General features: G+C 34.4%; 1 protein-coding gene across 3 annotated transcripts; it reads right to left on the reverse strand.

The window, feature by feature from the left end:
- Positions 1-1,679: 1,679 nt before the first annotated feature.
- On the reverse strand, positions 1,680-15,907 carry LOC146135971 (src substrate cortactin-like). 3 transcript variants are annotated; one of them, XM_083395925.1, is made up of 17 exons: positions 15,771-15,907; positions 15,239-15,312; positions 14,972-15,058; positions 14,489-14,642; positions 14,108-14,218; positions 13,348-13,402; positions 12,838-12,948; positions 11,906-12,016; positions 11,327-11,437; positions 10,357-10,412; positions 9,785-9,845; positions 8,148-8,305; positions 6,899-7,156; positions 6,102-6,198; positions 5,002-5,166; positions 3,565-3,736; positions 1,680-2,935 (listed from the first exon to the last, which is right to left on the reverse strand). In XM_083395925.1, exons 1-16 carry the CDS (start codon positions 15,864-15,866, stop codon positions 3,600-3,602), a joined length of 1,842 nt encoding a protein of 613 aa, XP_083252051.1. In that variant the 5' UTR covers positions 15,867-15,907; the 3' UTR covers positions 1,680-2,935; positions 3,565-3,599. The 3 variants fall into 3 exon arrangements, with proteins under 3 accessions (XP_083252051.1, XP_083252052.1, XP_083252053.1); XM_083395926.1 differs by lacking the exon at positions 11,327-11,437; XM_083395927.1 differs by lacking the exons at positions 11,327-11,437; positions 11,906-12,016.
- Between the last annotated feature and the right edge of the window lie 7,194 nt (positions 15,908-23,101).

Consider the following 23,101-nt stretch of genomic DNA (forward strand, 5'->3'; position numbering starts at 1 on the left):
CGAGCTAAATTTGAGTAGTGATCCCAAGGTTTAGAAACACCGAAAGCATTGGCATTTTAATTATTTATTTAAAAGGGACATTAAAATAAAGTAACACACTTCCTATTTATACCATAACAAATTTAGCTACTTACAAAACAGTTTTAGAAATGCTTGAGTGGAGCAGAACAGCGCTGCCAGTATCAAAATCGACAGTTTTGTCATCTTCACGTATAGATTTCCAGTAGGCTATACAGATCACAAAATGTAATGTATCTTCAGGCTCTATTCACTTGCTGGTTTCTAGGCAGATATACTGTCAAACCGCAAAAGCGTGCTGTTTTAAGGCAGAATTACAAAAACGCCTACTTGATTCACCTTGCCTTGCCGTGCCGAATTAGCCACGCTAATTGTGGCAATGTTGGAGAGAAAACAGGCGTAATTCGTCTGGCTCGCTTAATTGCTCAAAGAGGCGGCTTGGGTACGATTGGAAAACACAACTTGTAGGCGTCTTGGAAGCTTTACAATGCAGAGCACGTGTAAACACACGACGTCTTCTCTGTTGTTTGAGGTGTGGGCAGTTCACTGCTAATTGTGCCTTGCTCGAATCGACAAAGCCGGAGAAAAGCGATAACCTTTTTCGATTTGTAATATGCAGATAAGATATCTAGGAGAATGATAATTACTCACTAATTAGGCTAGCGGCCGCACGTTCTTACCAAACAAATTCTGTTTATTTAAACTCTAGTGATTGTTGTTTAATTAAAACAGGATAACAATAAAAATAAAATTAGGGCTACAAAACAATAATATCATACTTTAAATAAATACACGGCTGGGCAATAGGAATTTTTTTATATTATCAATTATCCGTTTTCTAATGGGTAGTTTGCATTCAAGTCTTGCATACTTTTTCTAAAATTAAATATTTCCAAATTACAAAAAGGCACCCTTTACAATCTCTCTTGAGCACTCGTTAACACCTAGAAAATCTAGTATTCGTATTGGACCAAGTATAGGGCGATTGGCTTATTGTAATTCCAATCTAATTTGTGAAGTGCTTGTGTGTTCTAATTTTATTTCCGATTATACTGAAAATGCAACTTTTCCAACGTCGTTCTTTCAGTTATTCAACTGATTTATACCTTCTGTAAGGGCCAATCTTGATATACAAATCTTTCTTATATTGACAAAACGAAATTTTGCCTCAATTATTGCGAATTAAATAAGCATAGTTCACATTTAGTTCCAGTTTTAATTAAAATCTTGGTGTTTTAATTAAATCTGTTCAGCACAACGGCACTTTGCATACTATGGTTAAATTTAAAATAAAAGTCAATTAAAACTATATACATATATATATATGCATAATGTGCGACATCTGTTTTATTGCAACATTAAAAAAAATTATGTTGCCCCAAGAAAAAAATCCTGTCACCGCTGTTGGCGTAGTTGTTTGAATTTAAAATAGCGTTTAAGGCGCGACAAAACAGTTTGCCGACACCTGGTCTCGGAGATTGACACGAAAAACTGTGCGAACTTTCGGTCAAAATTATTTAAAAGCAAACGTAGGCCATATTTGAATTTAAAAAATGCATATATGTTTCTCTATTGTATGCAAGGTAACTCAGCCTTTAAACTGCAATCATTTTTTTGTAATATCTTTTAACTAGCTGCGCAAAAGACTGCAAAGTTTGGTCCATACTTGCTTTTATTAAAACAGCGCTTTTTGCAGCCGACGGACAGTGCGTTACACTCGATTAGATACCAATATGACACACGGCTTGATATAATACAACTGGAATAAGTGCATATTACACATTATACACTATACACACAAAACTAGGGCCTTGAGAAACTGAAAAATTGGTAGTAGGGGCACCGGTTTGTTTCAGAACAATATAAGGGATTAGTGCAATTATTCGGTGTATTTTTAAATGGGTAGATATTCACAAAAATATGAATCGAAGAAATTCAATTCGCGTTTCTAGCGTAACGTGGAATCATACCTATACATGAGCTATTAATATTACCACCACGGAAACTCTAAAATTGAACGTATTGGTCAATTAGAAAAAATATAGGATCTTGTGATGGGATTCGAACTCACGACCTCTTATTCAGCGGATAACCAAATATCAAATCAATAAGTGAAATTTTCTTTGAAATAGGTCGAGCTTGATTTTCTTGGCCACAAGCTTACTGTTAAGTTGTTTTTTAAAACTGCCATCTAAAATTTAGGAAATCAAGAAACTGCGTGCATGGATGGAAAAAAATACACAAGTCCGAAACATACTTGTAAGGAAAACCGTTTGTCGGAATAAGGTGCTTTAAACAGGTTTTATGATGTAGGAAGAATATAGGATTAATAAGTTACTAATTTTCCCAAACATTTCTTGACCTATAGTGCAAAATATGCATACAAACTCGGCGGAAAACGGGGGACAAAATGAATTTAAATTGGGCCGATAAACTGAACGGAGTTTTACTTCTAAAACGACAAATATAATAGAAAGGCGTTTAGATTTTTCTATGTAGAAGTTTGTCTGAATCGGTGTTTTCATCGATTACACAATTTAAGAAATAATAAAAGATAAGTGATAATCGGTAAAGAAAACGTCGTTCGGGGCGAATAAACACGCGATAAAGCGGCGGCGAAACAGAATTACGCGACGAACGATATAATTTCATGATTCAGTTTCATTTCAAGGTGAAAATAGGAAACAAACAAGGCAATGACGTCATCTGGAATGGAAACATACGATTTTTTTCGAGCAGCTGGGCGGCGAAACAGAATTACGCGACGCACGATATAATTTCATGATTCAGTTTCATTTCAAGGTGAAAATAGGAAACAAACAAGGCAATGACGTCATCTGGAATGGAAACATACGATTTTTTTCGAGCAGCTTACGGTTGAACCGCTCCCAGGGAGTTTGACGTTCTTCGGATTTGTCTGTTTAAAATGACAGAGTAAAAATTACACGAGAATATCGCAGAATAAATACTTGAACTTGTCTAATGTGTGAATTTGTAACTTGGGTTAGCCACTTAGAAAGTTGCACTAGCCACAATCGTATTGCCGAATCCAGGGTTGCCACACAATTTTAAGAAGAAAAAAATTAAAATACATTTAAACTTTTCACACACCTAAAATTGTTTTACTTGTTTTTAATGCATTTCAAAACAAAAACAGTCGCCCGTAATAGCATTTTCATCACATGAACAAATAGTCCATAAATTGTTTTTAGTTACAAAAGCACTTTCTAAAATAGAACATGGGTTTTAAGGGATTTTACTACGCAGTTATTTCAAACACATTCAGTAAAACTTTACAAATTCGACAATTTTGTGGTACCCTACTACAAATTCGACAACTTTGTGGTACCCTACGAAACTGACGAAAAGCTAGTTTTTTTAGGTTGGATAGAAAACAACTTATCGGACGACTGAATGAACCTGATCGCCTTCTAAAGTGGCTGAACACAACGCGAAACTCATTAGGGGATTAAAAAGTCTATGAACGCATGATAAAAAACACATCCATTTTTGTTACTTTCAACATATTGTTTTGGGCAAACTCACCGAACACAATAAAAGCAATCCCGTGCGCTGGCCTTTCACTGAACGAGCTCGACAAAATTCGCGGGAAAAAGTCCGGTCTTTCCTCGGCATTTTCCCGACCACCATCCTTCGTCAATCTGCTCGATGTTCGTTATCAACTCGTCAGGGTCGAACGTGATCTCGTCATCTCCGGCTGTTACGTCACAAAGAAGGGATTTTTGAACAATGCTAATTAAACTGCTCTTATTAGGTTTGCTAATAGCAGGGGTTCTTAAACTGGGGTCTGCGAAACGATTTTGGGGGTCCATGAAGGCCAAAATGAAATATTGGTGTCTATTTAAGAAGTAATTAATTTAACAAAAAAAATTAAGAAAAAGGGTTTAATTAAACATAAAACGCTTTAGCACTGAATGTAGGCTATTTTGACTCCATTTTACTTTCACATATTTTGGACCAAATTAGCGGATTTATGAAGTTTATTTGTATTGTGACGTCAATATATGACATAATCTCTGAAAATGTTTTGCCTACCGTGGTCCACGCAATGCAAAAAAATTTGGGGTCTCGCGGTAAAAAAAGTTTAAGAACCCCTGACTTATAGGGATGTCTGATACTAGAAAATTAATTACGATACCGAAATTTGATATGTTTGATAAAAAGCATAAATACGTTATTACTAGGAATGACCGATACTTGACATTTTATTCGATACAGATAGCCAAAGTATCGCGATCCGATCCAATATTAAATGACGTCATTACTATGCCCAAGAAAGCAAAAAAGATGAAATCGTAACCCTCAAAAGTATTTTGTCAGGCCAAAAATCTGTTTCAGATTTCAGTCAGTTACTTTATGAGTTGCTAACCTAGTGATTTTGAGGACTTCACTTTTCGAGATAAAAACTGATTGCAAACCATAGCTGAGATTCTCACATTAATTTGGTATCAGATCGGTAAGGATACAATGATTGGGTTTTGGCCTTTAAAAAAAACACTGTATAAGACTAAGAGCGCAATATGGAGCATTTCTCATGAAATGTTGTCTTCCATAAAGGATAAGGAGTAGTTCAAATTAGACGACACTTTTTATCTTTTGACAAAAACAAGCAATCCTAAATTAGGCGCTTTAAATTTGAAAAAATAAACTTAGCTCGCGTGCCTTAAAAGTAGTTTTACCTCCCTTAGGTGATAGGTAGACGATCAAGATGGCCGAGATTTCAACCTCTGATCATTTTTTTTAAATCTATTTGTGATTCTAATGTGAGCCAATAATTACTCTTGTAAAAACAACCTGATCAATCCAGACTTATAAAATGGTCAAGTTCGTATTTAACTTATCTATCTTAAAATCGCGTTTAATCTTCGTTCAAAAGAAGCATAAATTTAATCCAAGGACTAATATCTTTTGGCTATTTGAAATCGTAAAACGTCCTGGAAGAATACAATGCTGCTAACGCACCTGCTTGATAGTCGTACAAAGCGGTGGCACATAGCCCCTGATCCTGAGCGACAGGGGCCACGTCCTCGACACCAGCGTAGAGGTTCTCTTCCTCCTGGTGCTGGGCCGGAGGAGCGGGGTCCTGGTGGATGTGCTGCTCCAGGCTGGCGGCTTCCTCCGCGAAAGCTTCGAGGAGATAAGCATGTTAAGTGTCAAGCGAGACTGTGTCGGGCCGCTATGAACACATCAGATACATGTATTTTAAACGACTGAAGTCTAAGTTTTAAGTTTTGCTATTTGCAAAGCGACTCAAGTGCAAGCCAATAGTTGTTTGCTATATATCTCAACATCAATCAAGTTTTGCAAACACTAAGTTTGAGTAATGTCCTTCGAAGCCCAGATATAATTGTTTGCAAAAAACTAAAGTTCCGGTCAAGCCATTTATAGGATTACTCAAGTCAAATCAAGGTCAGTCGCAAAAAAAAGGTTAAAGCTATGTAATTGGCAAAGTTTTATCCAGGTCTAGTCGTAAGCGAATAACAACACAAGCAATTCGCAAATATTTAAAAGTATTTTTAACTTCAAATTACATAAGTCGAAGGTTCATCCCTTTGTAAAAGAACAAAAGAGCAAACCAAGTCGTATACAAGTCTCACTAAAAGCGTTTACAGTATACCGTATAAGCAGACTCATTTGCTATATAACTTAAGTCAAATACAAGTCAAGACTCGATCTCTTAAGCCGTGGCCATTCGATACCCGATATCAATACAGATATATATATATACTTGCAATATGGCAAAAAATTAACTCAGTTGAACATAAAATGCAAATATCATTCAGTTTATCTTTCTATTTGGTTACACACATCTTATTTTGCGCAGTAACTTTGCCCGATGTAAATCAAACACATTTTTTTAATCAGTAGACAATCAAAATAAAAGCGAAGTAGGAGTTTCAATTTTTTTAAATAGCAAATTTACTTGTTTTGGAAAACAAGCTATATAATATTTTTATAGAAAAATATGGGCAAATATATCGGCTCAAATTTACCGATACCGATATATCGGTAGGGGCAGAATATCGACTGATATTTTCGGTAAACCGATCCATCTCTAGTACCTTCGTATGGGTTATCCTCTTCCTGTCCAAAATCAGCTGCTTGCGAGTAGGGGTCCTGATCCTGAACATCGGGGTATGCCGATTCCGGTTCGTAGCTCTGCAGATATTGTTTTAAATTAGACAGAATTTTGTGAACTCGGCAGATACAAACACGTGGCATATAATTGGGCGGTTGGAAGGGATGCCAGAATAGGCCAACTCTAGGAATAGCAAGGTTTGCCCTTTTTGTTGTGTTCCTAGATAAGGATTTTTTTATTTAGTATATCACGTCAATTGTGCGAATAAAAACACTTTTTTATTAGAATAAATAACTTATAACTTTGTACGAATCGAGTATCTCGATATATTTGGCACCCACTTGTAATCTCTGAGTGCAACAATTAGAACTGAATAGTATCCTTGCAGAAATAGTGATTATTGATGTCGGATACCTGTATTTCAATGCCATACCCAATATTTTGACGAAAAATACCGCAATCCGATCAGAGACTAAATGATGTCATTACCATGGTCAAAAAAGCAAATTTTGTCAAACTGAAAAGTATACCTATTGATTTTTAAAGTATTAGGCAGAACTTTGCTTCTTTTTTACCATAGAAAACTCTACGTTGGACTGTAAAACATGGCTGTTAAGCACAAATTAATTTGGTATCGGCAACAATACTACCCTGGTATCAGATGAGTACCGATAAGTACCACTTGGCAACCGGTATCGGCTTCGAACCTATATTATCGGACATCCCTAATGGTAATATTGGTCTATAATCTATATCTTTAAGGCCAAACACAAACAATACCTGGGGAGCGTTGTAAGATTGTTGCTGTTCGTTCTGCTTTCTCTCCTCTTCTTGCCTTCTTTCCTCTTCTTCTCTCTCATATTCCCGCCTTCTTCGTTCTTCCTCCTGCTCTCTCCCGTATTCTTGCCTTTTTCTTTCCTCTTCTCTCTCGTAGTCTTGCCTTCTTCTTTCTTCTTCCTCTTGTTGTTGAGCGGCCTGCTGTTGCTGTTGCTGTTGTTGTTGTAGTTGTTGTTGTTGTTCTTGTTGGGCTTCATACTCCTTTGGAGAACGAAAACATAAAATTGAGCTTAAAAACATATTGAAACCTCAGAAATATGTTTATACTAAAATGGCCTTCAAATTTGCAGCAGACAAAAGCTTTATTTAACAGGATTAAACACACATTTTTTATTCAACAGTTAATAGATCATAAAAATTCAAAAATATATAATAAGACTATTTCGAATAGCCATACTTGTAAAATTCAAAGTGCTTCAACAAAATTTTAAACGTGTTGCTGATCCCAAAGTTTTTTTTTCGCTTCACACACATTGTAAAAAGTCCTACTCTTTTTAATGATCAGGTATCAGGCCAGCCATACAAATACAATTTAAAGGTACAAAAAAGGTTAAATCAAATGTAAAAAATGATTTAATAGGACGGAAAATGCAGAGAGACTTCTGATTGTTCGACACTTTCCTGACTGGCGCGGCATTTGAATAAGATATTTTTTTAACAGCACTGGGTTAAATTTTTATTTAACAACAACTAAATTTCTGCAAAACAATGTTTCTGCTTATAAATCTAATTTTCCACTTTAAAGTTAAGGTTGCAAGGATTTGGGGTAAACCAGAATTATGTAAGTTTAAAAACAGAGTTAGATTTAACGGCTAAAGTTAAAAAGTTCTCCAAATAACACTTCATTTAACTAATGCCAATTTGTAAAGTGTTTGCCAGGAATTTTCTATTTTTTTTTTAATTTAACAGCAAACTTTAATTCACTGACCAAATTCACTAAACTTTCATTTTTTAAACCAAAACTAGCAAAAGGCAAGCTGCAATGAGTTTTTCACACACCTTTCTCCGTGTTTTACAGTTTTGACTTTTAACACTTAATGCGCCAAACACCATCAATGTTGGCCAGCAATCCAACTGGAGTTTAGTACTTATTCTATCAATGATCTCAAAAGTAATTTTTGTCACAACGTTCTATGTTGACTCTTTTCAAAATGTAAGTCAATATCAACAGCGCAACCCCTGGAAGCCTTACCTCCTGCCTCTTTGCACTTTCCTGAGCCGCTTTTCTCTCCGCCTCCTCTTTTGCTCTTCTCCGAGCTTTTTCCTCCTCAGCTCTCTTTTTGTTCTCCTCCTCGCCGGCAAGAGCCATCTGCTCGAACTTGTTCCGGATGTTGCCGGCCGCTCCACCAGCTGATAAGGAAGATAGTAAACAAGGTCAAAAGATGTTACTGTCTTACCATAACGTCTAACCAAAACAGTTAGGCCATAACGTCTAACTTAAACCTCGCAAGATGCCTTCGGACAGGCTCACCGAAAATAGTCAGCATGATCCGGAGTATAATCCAAGCCAGGCAAGGCTAAAAATTACCCAGCTTGAGATAAGGTTCGATTACGACCTCAGGAACACCGGGACTGTTATTATACTAACTGAGTTACAAAGGCTCAGAAGAGGGGCAGTAGAGAAACAATCCTAGCACCATTGCCTATGTTGCACCCGTTTGTACATACAACCTCAATCGAAGATGATAGTAAACAAGGTCAAAAAATGTTACAATCTTAAAACATAACGTCTAAAACCTCGCAAGATGCATTCGGAAAGGCTTACCGAAATTAGCAGCCTGATCAGGATTATAATGCAAGCTAAGGGCAGGCTAGAAAACAACTAGCCTGAGTTGAGGTTCGAACTTAAGACCTCGGGCATACCGGGACTGTTATTCTACTAACTGAGTTACAAAGTCTCAAAAGGGAGGAGGTAGAGAAACAAACATAGCACCATTGGCTGTTGCATCTTGTTTGTACATACAACTTCAATGAAAGGGAAAGCCAAAAGTTATGCTACAAAGTTTAAAAGAAACTTCGACAAAATAGAGGTTTATACTTTAGTTTCAAAACCTAAACCAGAAATTTTGGCCAAAGTACCGCCAATCCGATATGAAATGCTGTGTTGCCGTGGTAAAGTAAACTAGGATTATAAAATTAACATAAAAATGTAACGTTTTCTGGTTTAGAAGGCAAAAAAGTACTTTAACGTTAGAAAACGCAGATACCTTGGCTGTTAATATGCTATTTTTTTACAAAAAGTACTTTACAAATGAAATAAACGATCTATCAGAACAATGCTTCACAACCGGTGTGCTGCGAACCATATCAGGTGTGCGGGGAGGTTCACGAAGGTGTGTTACTTTCGTTTTACAAGATATTTTTTTATTTATCAGTCGACTTAAAGCATAAAATGCATATCTTATCAAGCATATTTTTTGATTTTATGCAATAATACAGGTGTAATTTTATGATATTTTCAAAAATAAATATTTAAAACATTTTTTTAAATCCTATGTTACCTTCTATCGCCGGAAATAAAATAACAAAATAGTATTTTTTAGCTGAATGAACTACCAGGAGTTTAAACATACAAAAATTGTTCCTAAACTTTACAACAAAGTAGTTAGGTAGATTAACCATATGCTCGAAACCTATAACACACCATTGTAAGCCCTCTGTTCTCTAATAAGCTATTGCAAAGGGTACAATTTTCAGGACTTTGACCGGCTTCAGAATTTTTAGAAAGTCTGCAAAACCGCTATATAAATCAGAAGATAAAGAAATGTGATTCTAAAATTTTGGGGGCGTTTTGTTGTTTTAATAACCCTTTATAGACAATTCACCCACTTGCAGTTGTCTTTTTGTAGGTTGTAGAAGCTCCTGACATATCCTCAAATGTTCCGGCAGACTGTTAAAAGCACAAAATCAGTCTTAGTAATAAATAAGGCACTTTAGAAGTCATTGTACACACAAAAGTTTATCTAATTAAACACTGCCACTACATCATGCCAAATCATCTTTAGAAAACATGGTTTACTTTTGAAACATTTTTTTTTCGAATATTTATTGTAAGTAGCAATTAACGCTCTGTTATGAATTCAGTCATACCACTATGGGTTAAAACAGTAAAAAAATAATTTCGGCAAGATTTTAGAACACAAATTGTACTCGTTAATCAATTTAGTTTGTGTGAGAAAAAGAACATTGGCAATTACAAATGTATACAACTGTTTTTTTTTTGTTTTTTTTGGAAAAACATGTATGTGCCCAAAAATTCACTGATTGAAGACAAACGAAGGCAAAGACAGCAAAATTCATATTCTAAAACAAGCTCGAAAGATTTTTACGGAAATTGTTTCCTCTACTGGCACCGCAGTAATTCTATACAAGCATAAACATACAGAACAATAAAAGTATACCTGATCCATGTGATCTTTTTGAACCCCATAACTTCCACCAAAGCCCTTGGAATAATCTGAAAATGCAGTTTTCAGTTAATTTAGGGACCATGAGTGACAAGTGATTTATATTTCGTGCAGTAATTCATCTTGTTGCAATGGTATAAAGGTGATACAAGACAAAATAAACCATGCCATAACTTGAAACAAACCCCATGCCATAGTCAAACTCGTAAAACCAAACATAACAAAACGACTGTTGTGTAGTAATGGGAAATAAAAATGTATAAAGACTAGCAAAAGTTTTAAGATACATTTATTGGTGTATAAAACAAAATCAAAGACAACTGATAAAATATGACAAAAGTGAACAAACATAATCTTTAAGTCCATTTTATTGTGACTAAAATGTCTAACATTGTTTCAGTTATATCCTGAATTACAAAAGTCAAGTAGTTTTTTATCGTCCATATTTTTCAACAAATACTCGCAGAGGCTTTTGTTTTTATTTCATGCCTGTCTACTTATAATTTAACTTTAATTTTTTTTCCTTATAAAGGTTGCTTTTTCTGAATAAAGGTGGTATGTAGTTCTGCATGGTATCACAAACCATAATTAAAATGTGGAAAGTATTCAGATAAAAAATTTAAACCAATGATACCATCCTTCTATTGGATAAGTAATACCACTTAGCATATAGTTCTCAACTTTAATGTGCTGTGTTCCCTTCTTCCATGCTCTCTTAACACTTTGTGACTGTCACATTACGAAAAATATTAAACAAATTTTTTAGAACATGGGTCGTCAAACTCAACAAAAACAGCAAATTGGAAATTAACTGTTTAATAATAAAATATTATAAGACATCTTTGAAGGCCACTCTGTAGTCCCCAGACAAGTTAAGGGCAACTTTTGGAAAACCTTAGCACAAAGTATCAGCTCAGATCCGGCATCTAAAAATGCACAAGTTGAAAATAAACCATGTTGACACCTTTTTGTGACTCGTGCTTTGCCAGTTTTTGCTGTTCTTCCCAGCCGTAAGCAGACTTATCCTGGTGATCCTTCTGCACTCCAAACTTGCCGCCAAATCCGGCAGCATAATCTTGCCATGCAAGAAAATAAAAACTTAAAAACATGCAACAAACCAAAATATAAATAAATGAAAAAATAACTCCCAAACATAAAAACAAAGAAAAATACTAGTAAAAAATGCATATTATCTGTCAAAGCTGGCTTCGCATTATGTACTAATAAGGACAAACATAATTTGATAGTCTTTATTAATTACAGAGATAGTCTTTATTAATTAAAAAAACACTATGCATCTTAACTCCAAATTTGCCACTATGCATCTTGATTAATGCATTGTTTTGCTGTAGTTTAAATAATTTTTTTTTCATTTGTTTAATTGTATAAAATCTCAATAAAATTTAATTTCAGTTTTTTTATTCAACAAATTTAATAGAATCATAAGTGACAATTAAATGTGAGAGTAAACAGGATGCATGAAAGGTCAAGGCATTGTGCGAATGCAAATTGTGAAAAATGTGAAACATTTTTTTTGGGCAACCTTTCTGTGATTCGTGCTTTGCGAGGGGGTCGTGCGAATCCCAGCCATGCGCGACCTTGTCTTGGTGATCACGCTGCACGCCGTACTTGCCTCCAAAGCCCTTGGAGTAATCTGACAGCGACGCCAATCAAAAACAAAAGTGATTGCACAAACCAAGACACATGCAGCGGCAATCAACTCGAGTAGATTAAGGACAAAGTTATACTGGACTGTTTTTAGTGATGTTCAGTTCAAAGTTTTTTAAAAAAAAAATCTACATCCAGAATATCAAATTTCAAAGTATATTTTACTATTATTTTTAGTTAGATATTTTAGTGGGAGTGGTAGGGGACATTTAAAAAGGATTTTATAACGGTTGCAATTAGACAATTTAAAACACAGATTTGTATTTGTAAGGGTCGCGAGTCTCTAGTCTGGGAAGCCCTGCTTTAAACCATTGTAATCATTCGAAAAAAAAGGGCCAGTGATTCTAAGGTAGTGTTTTTGGCTTATCATAGTTACTAGGCTGGAAATAAATTTTATTTTAAATGTATATTAATTTGAAATTTATTGAACTTGTTTTATAAGTAATATGCAATTTAAAAAATTATCAATATTTACACTTTTGAAACAAAATGTTCATGATAAGAACTGTTCACGGGTAAGAATCAAATTTAAATTATTCAGTAAATTTAATTTTTTTAATTCTTTAGACTTTCTGCAAGGTATGTATTTAAAATTGTACAAAAATCAAAAAGCAAGAATTGACAAACAATTGTATAAAACAAATAGCACATTTTGTTAAATGCCAAAATAAAAGTATCACCAATTAAATAAATTAGCAAAAACATGTCATCAGTAACACACAATTCAATTGTTTTAATTTACAAAGCTTGTATATATTAAACTTGACAATGGTAAAAATATATATTCTAACAATATAACCAACAGACCTTTCTGTGACTCATGTTTGTTCAAATCAGCATGGTAATCAAATCCGACAGCAGACTTATCAACATGGTCCTTCTGAACTCCATATTTGCCACCAAAACCAGTTGCATAATCTTGAAACATTGATAGAACAAGCAGCTTTATTTATGTATAACAATTTTGTGCATTTACTTTGGCTCAGAGGTTGTATTCATCTCAAATAACAGTACAAAAATGAATGAAATTGTTTACTACATCACCGACCACTGATCAAGATATATTATCATTGTATTTAACTGATTCATACCCTATCAATACCACTATTGACAACAGGAATTCACATAAGAATGCACACATTTAATTTATTCCCTATAAAATTGTTCTAAAAGTGTAAAGTTGTTTTGAAAAATGGTAGGGTTTGGCTATGCATCCAGTTATACGGTTAATAGGATATGACTAACATAAAAATCGAAAGCAACACAATATTGAATCCTTAACCAAAAATGTTTGATGGAATAATAAACTTTATTTACCTTTCTGCGAGTCATGTTTTGCCCTTTCTGTCTGGTGGTCGAAGCCCAAAGCAGACTGTAAATATAAACCAATAAAAGCATGTCAAGATATAAACTGCAGGATTTTTTAGTCCAGATCATTTAATGGAAATAATTTTAAAATTTGCATTTAGATTTCCAAACTAGTTCGAGCATGTGATTATATGACACACTGCAATGCTTACATAGTACACTTAACACATTAGTGACATTGGAGCATAATGGTTGGAGGTTGTAGTAAGACGTAATAAGAATATCAAAGCCCATACAGAAGTAGGTATCATTTTGGACGTTTCGAATAACTCTTTATTCATTTTCAACATAGCATATGTTGAAAATGAATAAAGAGTTATTCGAAACGTCCAAAATGATACCTACTTCTGTATGGGCTTTGATATTCTTATTACATTAGTGACAAATGTTTACTTATGAAGGACAAACTGAATAGCTGTAAAAAATAGTGTAGCACGTAACTTACAAAAAGGAAACGAACAGATAATCGCCATTATTTTGCAGATGACCATCAAATTAACTGAATGAGTTGAGAGTGTGGCTGAATTTAAAAAATTTTTGTCTGGGGAGATTTGCTCAAAGAAAATTTGATGTTTTTTTAGCATTAGATAGGCGCTACATTGCAAAAAAACACATTGCCCAAATTACTTACAAACCCAGCACTTGAAGTTATATAAACATATATATATAATGCAAAAATGAAGCACCAATTAATAAATCAAAGCTAAACCTTGTCAACTTTATCTTTTTCAACTCCGAATTTACCCCCAAATCCTTTACTGGCATCAGTTTGGGAGTGATGCTTGGCTAGATTCTCTTTATGTGAGAAGCCAACTGCCGACTGGTAAAATAAAACAAAGCATTACCTATCTATTTATACACTTTGTATATAAATGAAAATGGCCTTCTAAAGTTATACTGGCCAACCAAGCAGTGTTAGGAAAATAAGTTATTAAATTTTAAATTGCAAAAATTACATGTAGATATATATTATATATATATATATTTTTTTTTTGGGGGGGGGGGTTATATTAATAGTATAGTCAACAACGGACTTAAAAATATACAAGAAAATATCGAAGGGTCACAGATTTTCGTAATTTACACTTACCTTGTCCATCCTGTCTTTTTGCACTCCATATTTTCCACCAAAGCCCTTGGCGGCATCTTTTTGCGATGCGTGTACAGAGAGGGCTTCCTTGTGGGAACTGTCCAGTGCACTCTTGTCCATACGGTCTTTTTGCACCCCGAATTTGCCACCGTATCTGTAGCAAACGTAAGAGAAATTATTTTAAACTAGAAAATAACATTTTGCAAAAGACAGCAGCATGTAATTTATAATGGTATGTATACATATACATGGTAAGCTAAAAAAATCTATATTAAATCAGGAATCGTATAGATGGAAAAAAATATATATAATGATATATTTGTTTTTTCTTTATAATACATAGGATTTTTTTAAACACAATTAATAATCTTACTTCTTTGAAGATCTTAGATAGTAAAACAAAAATGTAAGAACTTAAAAAATTAAGTCCTTCGAAAGATGAGAATATCCTTTAGGTATATATATGTAATATGTTTTCTATACCCATAGGAAGCCTTTGGTCCATCTTCTAACTGCTGTTTTTTAAACTTCTGGTCATCAGTTTGTACTCCATCTCTCAGTTTGTTCACACTGGAATGTAAATAACCCTTAAATACAATATCTAGCAATTTTAATTACACAACAAATCTAATACAGAAACTTTATAAAATATATATAGCAACAAAACTTGAATAAAACAACTATTTTTTTTCAATTAAATCAATTGTAATTTTAAGAGTTAACTGTTAATGCAACAAATTTTGTTGAAACCTGATGTGCTCAACACGCCCTGATCCTTCAACTGTCTTTGAACCCCAACGCTGCTCCTTCTCAGAAACTTCGTTCTGTAAAAAAAATTTATTAAGATGATTAATAATTATGATTTAAACATAGATTCAGAAACAAAGTATGCCAAGTCCACAAAAGTATATATTCCATAAAAAGCATTTAGCAGATTTTAATAAATTAATAAAACTTTACATGAAACAGGAAACATTAGTTTTAACCATTTTAATTTTTGCGGCAGATTTATTTGGCATGGAAGTGTTTGATTTGGTAAAAAAAAGAAAATATTAATAACTGATTAAACAAAAACAGTGATGAGCCTAATAAAATTATCGTTTGGATTGAAATTTGATCGAAATTTAGTTAGGAATTACGTCGGACAAAATTCAGCTGTATTTAATGTTAATTTAAAAAAAAATATGTCACAGTCAGTAGAATAAATCCGTGACCGCATCTTGCCTTTGGGCAGAGTTATGGTGACCAATGTTTTTGACCATAAAAGGAAATTTAAACTTACTACAAAATCAGCATCAGTATCCCAGTCATCATCTTCAGCCTCTACATCTGGTCTCTGGATATCTTGAGTAGTGTTGCCAACTGCGGAGCGCCACATCTTTCCAATATAGGCAAATATATATACAAGCCTTAGTCACTATAAAACCTGCAAAGTTTTAATCCAAAAGTCTATGTCAACCACTACATATTTCAATGCACTTTTGCCAAGATCTCAGGTGTGCAAGGCCAAATTTTAGAAATCTAGATAAACTTGTTGTTCAGAATTCACCAATACATTTGGTATACTTTTGCGAAATTTAGGTGTGCGTCATTTTCGTCCTAAGGGTTAAAATTGCTTAACATTATTTTGGTGAAGGTGCGAATTAGCATTCGGGTTTGGATAGGTTAGGTATTATTATTGTATTTATCCTTCCATATCTATTTCTTCCTTGTAGCTTCAATTTTTTTTAAATCTTGTTTTGCTACAGTAAAAAAGGGTGCTCGTCTAGAATCCTACTACATTTCGTTCGGGTGGTTACGATTAAATTTGGTTTAGGGTGTGAGTCTAAAATCCACCATTTTTTTTACTCTAATGAAACGGGTGGTCAAAGTTGTAATTGCAACGAATAACTAAATATGTGGTAATAAATACAAGAAAGAGGCTATTTACCCAGCTTTCATGTTTACCGAACTTCAAAATTCGCACTGCTGCAACATAATCTTCAAAATTACAATACAATTTATTGCTAAAGCCGTTTACAGTAGTGCAAATTTCAAAGTTCTGCTTATTCGGTTACCGAACTTCAGTTTTTGAAGTTTGGTAAATGGGTGGAAAAACGATGGCACTGGTCTAAAATCCTTAAATCCTACTTCAACAAACATTATTGTGGTTAAGGTGTGGGTTAGCGTTTGGGTGGGTTAATCAATATTTATAAATAATAAATAAATATATTTTGAAGTTATGCAACGGGTTGCCCGGCAAATAGCCACTTCCTAAATATAATAGTTAAACTTGACCCTCCCAAACCCAAACTTGCAAGTTGCACTTTCATCCAATTGTTAGCAATATTAACCCCCGGACTAAAAATGTGGTAGGATTCTAGACCAGTGTCTTTAACGGCAAATAACGAGTGATATAGAAATACATAAATTTCGTGGCCATTCAGCAAAAAGGCTTATTTCCTTTAAAAGTCTTCATTTTTCATTTGCGTTTCAACTCAGTTATAGCAGTATTGAAGCCCACAAGCAAAATACATTTAATTCAATGGCAAAAGACTTGTAATACCTTTATTCCTATAAAGACAATTTGTGGTAAAATCAACAGGATCTAATTGTCAAACAATTAACAACGAACAGTCGAACACATCTTTGACAGCAATACTTGCTTTCCCGGAAGTAAGCAGATCTCGGTTGAGTTGAGCTGCGTTTACCACTGTTTACAATATTGAAAAGTGTTTCTGAATATTTTGTAGTGGTAGCGCTAAGTTTAAAAACTGGTTGAAAATGGAGGCAGATGGACATTGCAGTGTCCAATAAAATTATTTATGCATTTTTTTAATCAAAAACGAAATAAGGTTACCAAACCCTAGTAAACATAAGGTTTATAATGTCGAAACAACGGATGTAATCAAGCGTATCCAGAGCTTCTTGAAACATACCGGTACTGTAGTAATTAATATTTTTGATTTATTTTAAATATTTCTGGCACGGGTTTTCCGCTTTTTAGTGGTAAATATGTGGTTTGGTGAAAATATTTCCGATAATTATTTTCCATTACTCTTCGAGCGTTAAGATTGAAAGTGATCAACAAGTGATTGTTGTAATTAAAATCCTATTAATATAATAGTTTATTTTACATGCTATATAGCGGTTTTTATTCAAAGAACGCGCTTGCATAAGTAGCCTAGAACAAACCGAAAAATGGTATGATTTTCAACTCAAGTGAATACGATTTCATCAATCATTTAAAGGGAGCGTAGACAAGCGTTGAAGACAAGCAGGTCAGGTGGTTTTTACTGTCTCGATCGTTACCGCTTAGCCGAAAGAGGAAGAATCGATATTTCGAAACAGCAATCATTTGTCCTAAACGTAAAACGCTGTAGCCTACAGCAAGCTTGCGCAGCTATGCCATAAGGCGATGTTTACGAAGCCAACGATTACCTCTGTAAAATGATCGAAGAAATGCTGGAATACGAAAGAGAAGCGAGTAAGAGCAAGACCCGTCCCTACTGGTAAGTCTTGCTACTGTTTTTGTCGCAGTTTTGTTGTTCGCGCTTATTTTGAGTGAGACATTCCCTTGCAATCTTGTCTGCACGTTCCCTTGTTATCATTTTGGGAATGGTTATTGGTTCAAGTCTTTGGCGACGAGGAATATCGTTAAAAAGCACGGAAATCAGTACGGTACATCCAATGAAACAAGATTGTTTTGTTATATAAATGCCGCCAAATCTTCACAGCAGTCAAGTTAGTGACTTAAGGCTTTTCTTTCGATTGTTAATTGAGTCACGATGTAGTGCTTAAAATTGCATTATAAAATAAATCTCAACTTTAACTATTTGTCAAACGAAAAACTGATAAACAACAAGCATATAAACTTAAAAAAATTAGCAGTACCGGTACAGTGAACAAGAAGTCAAGAACAACAGCCAGGAGACGGGCTCAAAACCAAAATGTGCACATTGTGCGCACAATGCGCACTTGTCATATGTGCATCGCATTCGAAGGTGCACATTGTGCGCATTTTTTGTGTCATATGTGCACGAATTAAAATATGCACATTGTGCACTTGCGATATTTGCATCAAATGTGCACTAAATCTGCGTCTAATGTGCACCTGACGTGAATTTGATGTGCTCTTAATGTGCATGTGCGCCGAAAGTGGCTAAAAAGGTTCACACTTTGTGTTCACCGATTACTTTTTATACCGCTTGTGATGGTAAGGCGGTATTTGTTCGGCAGCCGATTATTATCGAAGTTAAAATCAGACAGACAGGCAGATGTAGGGCTTGTAGGCTAATTCTTACCAGAAGATATACAGATAAAAGAAAAACGATCTCCGTGGAAAAGAACCGCGCAGTTCTCGCCCGATTTTACGTTACTTAAAATTGTATGAGGAATTCTGCAATATATATTTACAAACACGAAAGGCAATATTTGAATGTAAAATCACAATGCTAAGGTATGCCACGTCAGGTAATGTCACTTGCAGGGCTGTTAAACAAGCATTGGTTGCTCGAAGTGTTTGACGAAAAGGAAAATGAATACATTCAGGTGCAGCGCTAAAAAAATAAATGTGCACTTTTGCAGTAAAAGTTTTTATGTTAACGTGGCTCAAAAAATAGTTTGCAATTTGCAATTAATTAATGTGGAAAAATTTGCAAACGAAAGCTAAGAACGTTGTCCAGTTTGTGTTTGATTCTTTACCTTTTTGGATGCTGCATAAATGTATGCCTTTACTTTTTATTCTCAGTAATTATTTATTTCTCTGTAATCTAACATTATATATTTGTTATGTTTCTGTATCATTTTTCTACATTCGTCTTTAATAATTTCCCTTCAGTGTAATTGATCTTTATGTTTTTATTTCGATTGCCTTTTTTTGTGAGTTTAATTTATTTTTACTATAATTCCATTTTCCTTTGTCATTTGAGGTTATATTTAATTTTTTTCTGTCGCATTTTTTCTTCATATTACTATATCTATCAATAGTATTTCGTTTATAATCTTGCTTAAAGTTTTTTGCAAATATTTCTGCTGCAGATTAGGTTGCGCTTTTCGTTTAAAATTTTTGTATTCAACCATTTCCATTTTTTATATTACGATTGGTTTACGCTCTGTAGTGAGTATTTTTTTGTTCCCTTAATTGTTTTTGTGCTATATGCGTGCCGTGACGCCTTCAATTTTCTGGTTTTGTTGAAGTTTTTTTTTTTATTTTTTTTTAATGTAGTGAATCAGGGAGGTCGATAAAGCCATTAATTAAGAAAGTTACTTTCAGGAGTCATTGATCATTTAAAAACAAACAATCTAAGCTGACGTATCGCTATTTCAATGTTCAACTAATTCTAACAATTTTTTTCTAAAGATAGATAGAAATCGCTCTTCTGGTGTAAACGAATTATAAACCGACGTTTCGGCAGCATATACCAGCTGACCTCATCAGGGTTATTGTGCGCACAATGTGCACCTTTTGGTTTCGAGTCCGGTTGACCGCCAGTCTAACAATTATGTTTATGACATTTCCTTTGAACCAGTCGTTTTTATGACGTCAGCATAACTCGTGTTTAATCAATAACAAAAGACTAACTCCCGTCTAATGGCCTCGTCCAACTTAAAGAAGGATCGTTTGCCGACCGAAAACCCTTTTTGTGCCACTTCATCAAATTGTGTAAAAAATGTTATACACTATTAGATTATCTGTTTTTTAACAATAGTAGCGAAATAGTCCCTGAATACTTAGAATTGAACAATAGCACTAAAAGCAAAACAACGACTTAATACCGGTACGCAACTAATACAAGATAATTATGCTTAAGCAAAAGTTTGCTAATACAAATGCCTGTAGGCTGTAGCTAAAATACACTAGATAAAAATGGACACAAAGCGACATAATTCTACAATCACCATTAGTCCATTACTTCTGACGGGATTGATAATTTTAACCGTAATGAAAGAATCATTTATAGATTTATACAATGGGGCGATCAACTAAATTGATTGTGCTGTAACCGAAAACCAAACAAAGCTGAGTAAAACATCCTTTTTGTCCCAGGTTTCGGCTTGCGGTGGTGGTTTTCTATGTGCTGGCAATTTTCTTTCCATCTGTGGGCTTCGTTCTTTACTATTCCTGGTGGTGGCCTTAACTAAAGGAACCTGACAATCATTTTTTATTGTCATTTTCCGCTTAAAGTTGGAAACTGTTACTCGTAAAATGTGGATATTGTCCACTTCTTCTTTACTACATTATTCGTCTATCCTACTACAAATCTTATTGATGTTTATCAATTCATTTCGTTATTAAATATGTATATAAAAGAAGTTGACTATTCTGTTTAATACGAACATTTGTGGTTATTTTCAAGAAACTGGTAAAACTGTTTTTTAAGTTTTTTTATTTTTCAGTACATACGGCCTACTCCGTCTTTCACAATTTATTTGTAATCGGCTGATAATAAGTTATATTTTGCCGTCTTAATTTAAGCAACTCCTTGACTTCTGGTGTTTGTGTTTGCAAAAATGAACAATACCGACATGTCACGAAATTAATCAAAAAAAATTATAATCGTAAGAATAACACGAATTAAGCACAGTTGTTTAATTTTTAATTCAATATTGTTGCTTCATCATCTTTTATCATGTTTTCTGTTTTGAAAAATAATTGATTATTACATCTCTTTGAGACAAATCAGAAGATAATAAAATTTACATAAATAAAAGTGAAATTTATTTGGTTGGTTGTTTTATTACAGTGGTCGGCAAACTGTGGGCTGCGACCCAAATATAGGTCGCAGAGCCATTTTTAGTAGTAGGTTACATGCGTGATTTTTTTAGCGCACTGGATTGACCAGATGTTTAAAGCAAAAGGGTTGTGAGCCATTGATCCCATAACAGTAAGGTTAAAAACATGTAAAAACGTTCGCGGGCTAAACGAACCGTGCGTTGTTTATCTTGTTTTAATTTAAGCCAGAGAGGTTGCATACTTATATATACGCTATTGCTAAATTGACGTAGGCCTACTCGATTCGAGCAAAAAATGTTTTAAGATTAATCTGGCTGATAATTAGGCTGTGTAACTATCCTAATTTGGCTATAGGGATAGTTACACAGTCATGAAACCTATATAAAACATTCCAGAACTTCGATATGTTATATCGTTCATTAGTTTAAATTGGCAAAAAACGTAATTAAAGTAGAGTCATACTTTCTACGTTAAGTCCATATTAAAAAGACGGAAAACATTTGCGTGCTGCGGAAAAAACGCAAATATAACATATAAGTTCGCAAAACAGTCATTTTAGTAAGTGACATACGATGCACATGTGCCTTCACTTGAAGCCGGTTTAGCACATAACAAATATTAAGCCTTCTTGTCCCTCTAGATGAGAATTATTGAGGGATGGAAACCCGGGTAATTTATTAATGTAACTCGCGAAACGTAATTATAAGCAAACTATTCGAACATGCTAGCAATTCGTTCGTAACTTATATTTGTTTGATTAAACGTTTAACTTGAAGCATTACAATAATTCAACATTGGTCCGCGGGCCACGAACAATGGTGGCCTGGGGACCACGCCCTGATGTAGTTGTTGTCGCGTGATATAGCCAAGTATTAGTTGCACCGTACTTTAAAAGTTGGTGTAGCTATAAGAATGTTTAAATAGTCTCAGCGTAGATCAGGCCCGCGTGCCAAATGTGGCAGATGAGTGCCTGCCAAACTATATTTTTTGCCAACTTGAACTAAATGTAAACGCAATTTTTTTTTACGCTTCGTAACGTAATATTCGTTTCTTTAAGCAGTTCAAGATTCAAGTCCGACCTAAGTAATTTGCAAAAAGTAGCAACAAGTATCAGTCAAAGTCAATGCCATAACATGTGACGTTTAGGTTCAATTCACATCGAAAATGAACTGAAATTCAGTCAGGTCATTATACGGTGACTAAAGTGCAACCATGTCAAGTCAAGTGATTACAACATTGTCCCAAAGTAACAGCCAGTGCTTTTTTAAAAGAGCTGGTAGCATAAATACACTAGATTTCTATGGCTGATTTTCCGATAAATATTAAATGCCGTTGTTTAAATAAAAGTAAAGCACTGGATAAAAAATACTTGTTGTTAGTACAAAACACGTTTAAATTAAAATATGTTCAGTTCCATTGAAAGATTTTTCTTTCATGGAAAAAACTCGTTAGTAGGCTAAGCTACACTGATTTAGTAGGCTAGGCTACACTGAAAGTTATCGCAGTCTCACAGAATCTGTCGATCAATGATGTAAGCAGGGTAGGCTAGAAAAGCAACAACCCTGTAGTAAGGTCTCCGACCATGCCAGTAGGCTATAAAAATTAGGTGGGACGGTAGCGAAACATAAAAGGTAAGATATGAACCACCAAAAATACGACACGTATGCATTTCTTTTTTGTTCCGCACACGTCCATGTGGTTTTACATGAAAAGGCGAAACTTGGTAGAAATGGTCGTTATACAAGGTTGAAATTCAATTCAAACTAAATATCGCCATAGCTGATTATTTTAAGATATCAAAATAGACCTGAGGTTTTCATTGAATACTGTAAACTGAATAACATCAAATCTTAGTACGGAACCTAATTCTTAAAAAAAAATTCATTTCTATCGCATTT

Source organism: Ascidiella aspersa, chromosome 8 (genome assembly GCF_963924565.1).
Source record: "Ascidiella aspersa chromosome 8, kaAscAspe10.2, whole genome shotgun sequence".
Taxonomy (NCBI): domain Eukaryota; kingdom Metazoa; phylum Chordata; class Ascidiacea; order Phlebobranchia; family Ascidiidae; genus Ascidiella; species Ascidiella aspersa.

Excerpts from the sequence above, each read along its gene's own strand:
- LOC146135971 (XM_083395925.1), bottom strand. The coding sequence starts at position 15,866 with ATGTGGCGCTCCGCAGTTGGCAACACTACTCAAGATATCCAGAGACCA. Across the intron at positions 15,313-15,770 it reads ATACTGATGCTGATTTTGTA|AACGAAGTTTCTGAGAAGGA; the intron begins GTAAGTTTAAAT and ends TTTTTTTTACAG. Across the intron at positions 12,949-13,347 it reads AAAACATGACTCGCAGAAAG|ATTATGCAACTGGTTTTGGT; the intron begins GTAAATAAAGTT and ends CAATGTTTCAAG.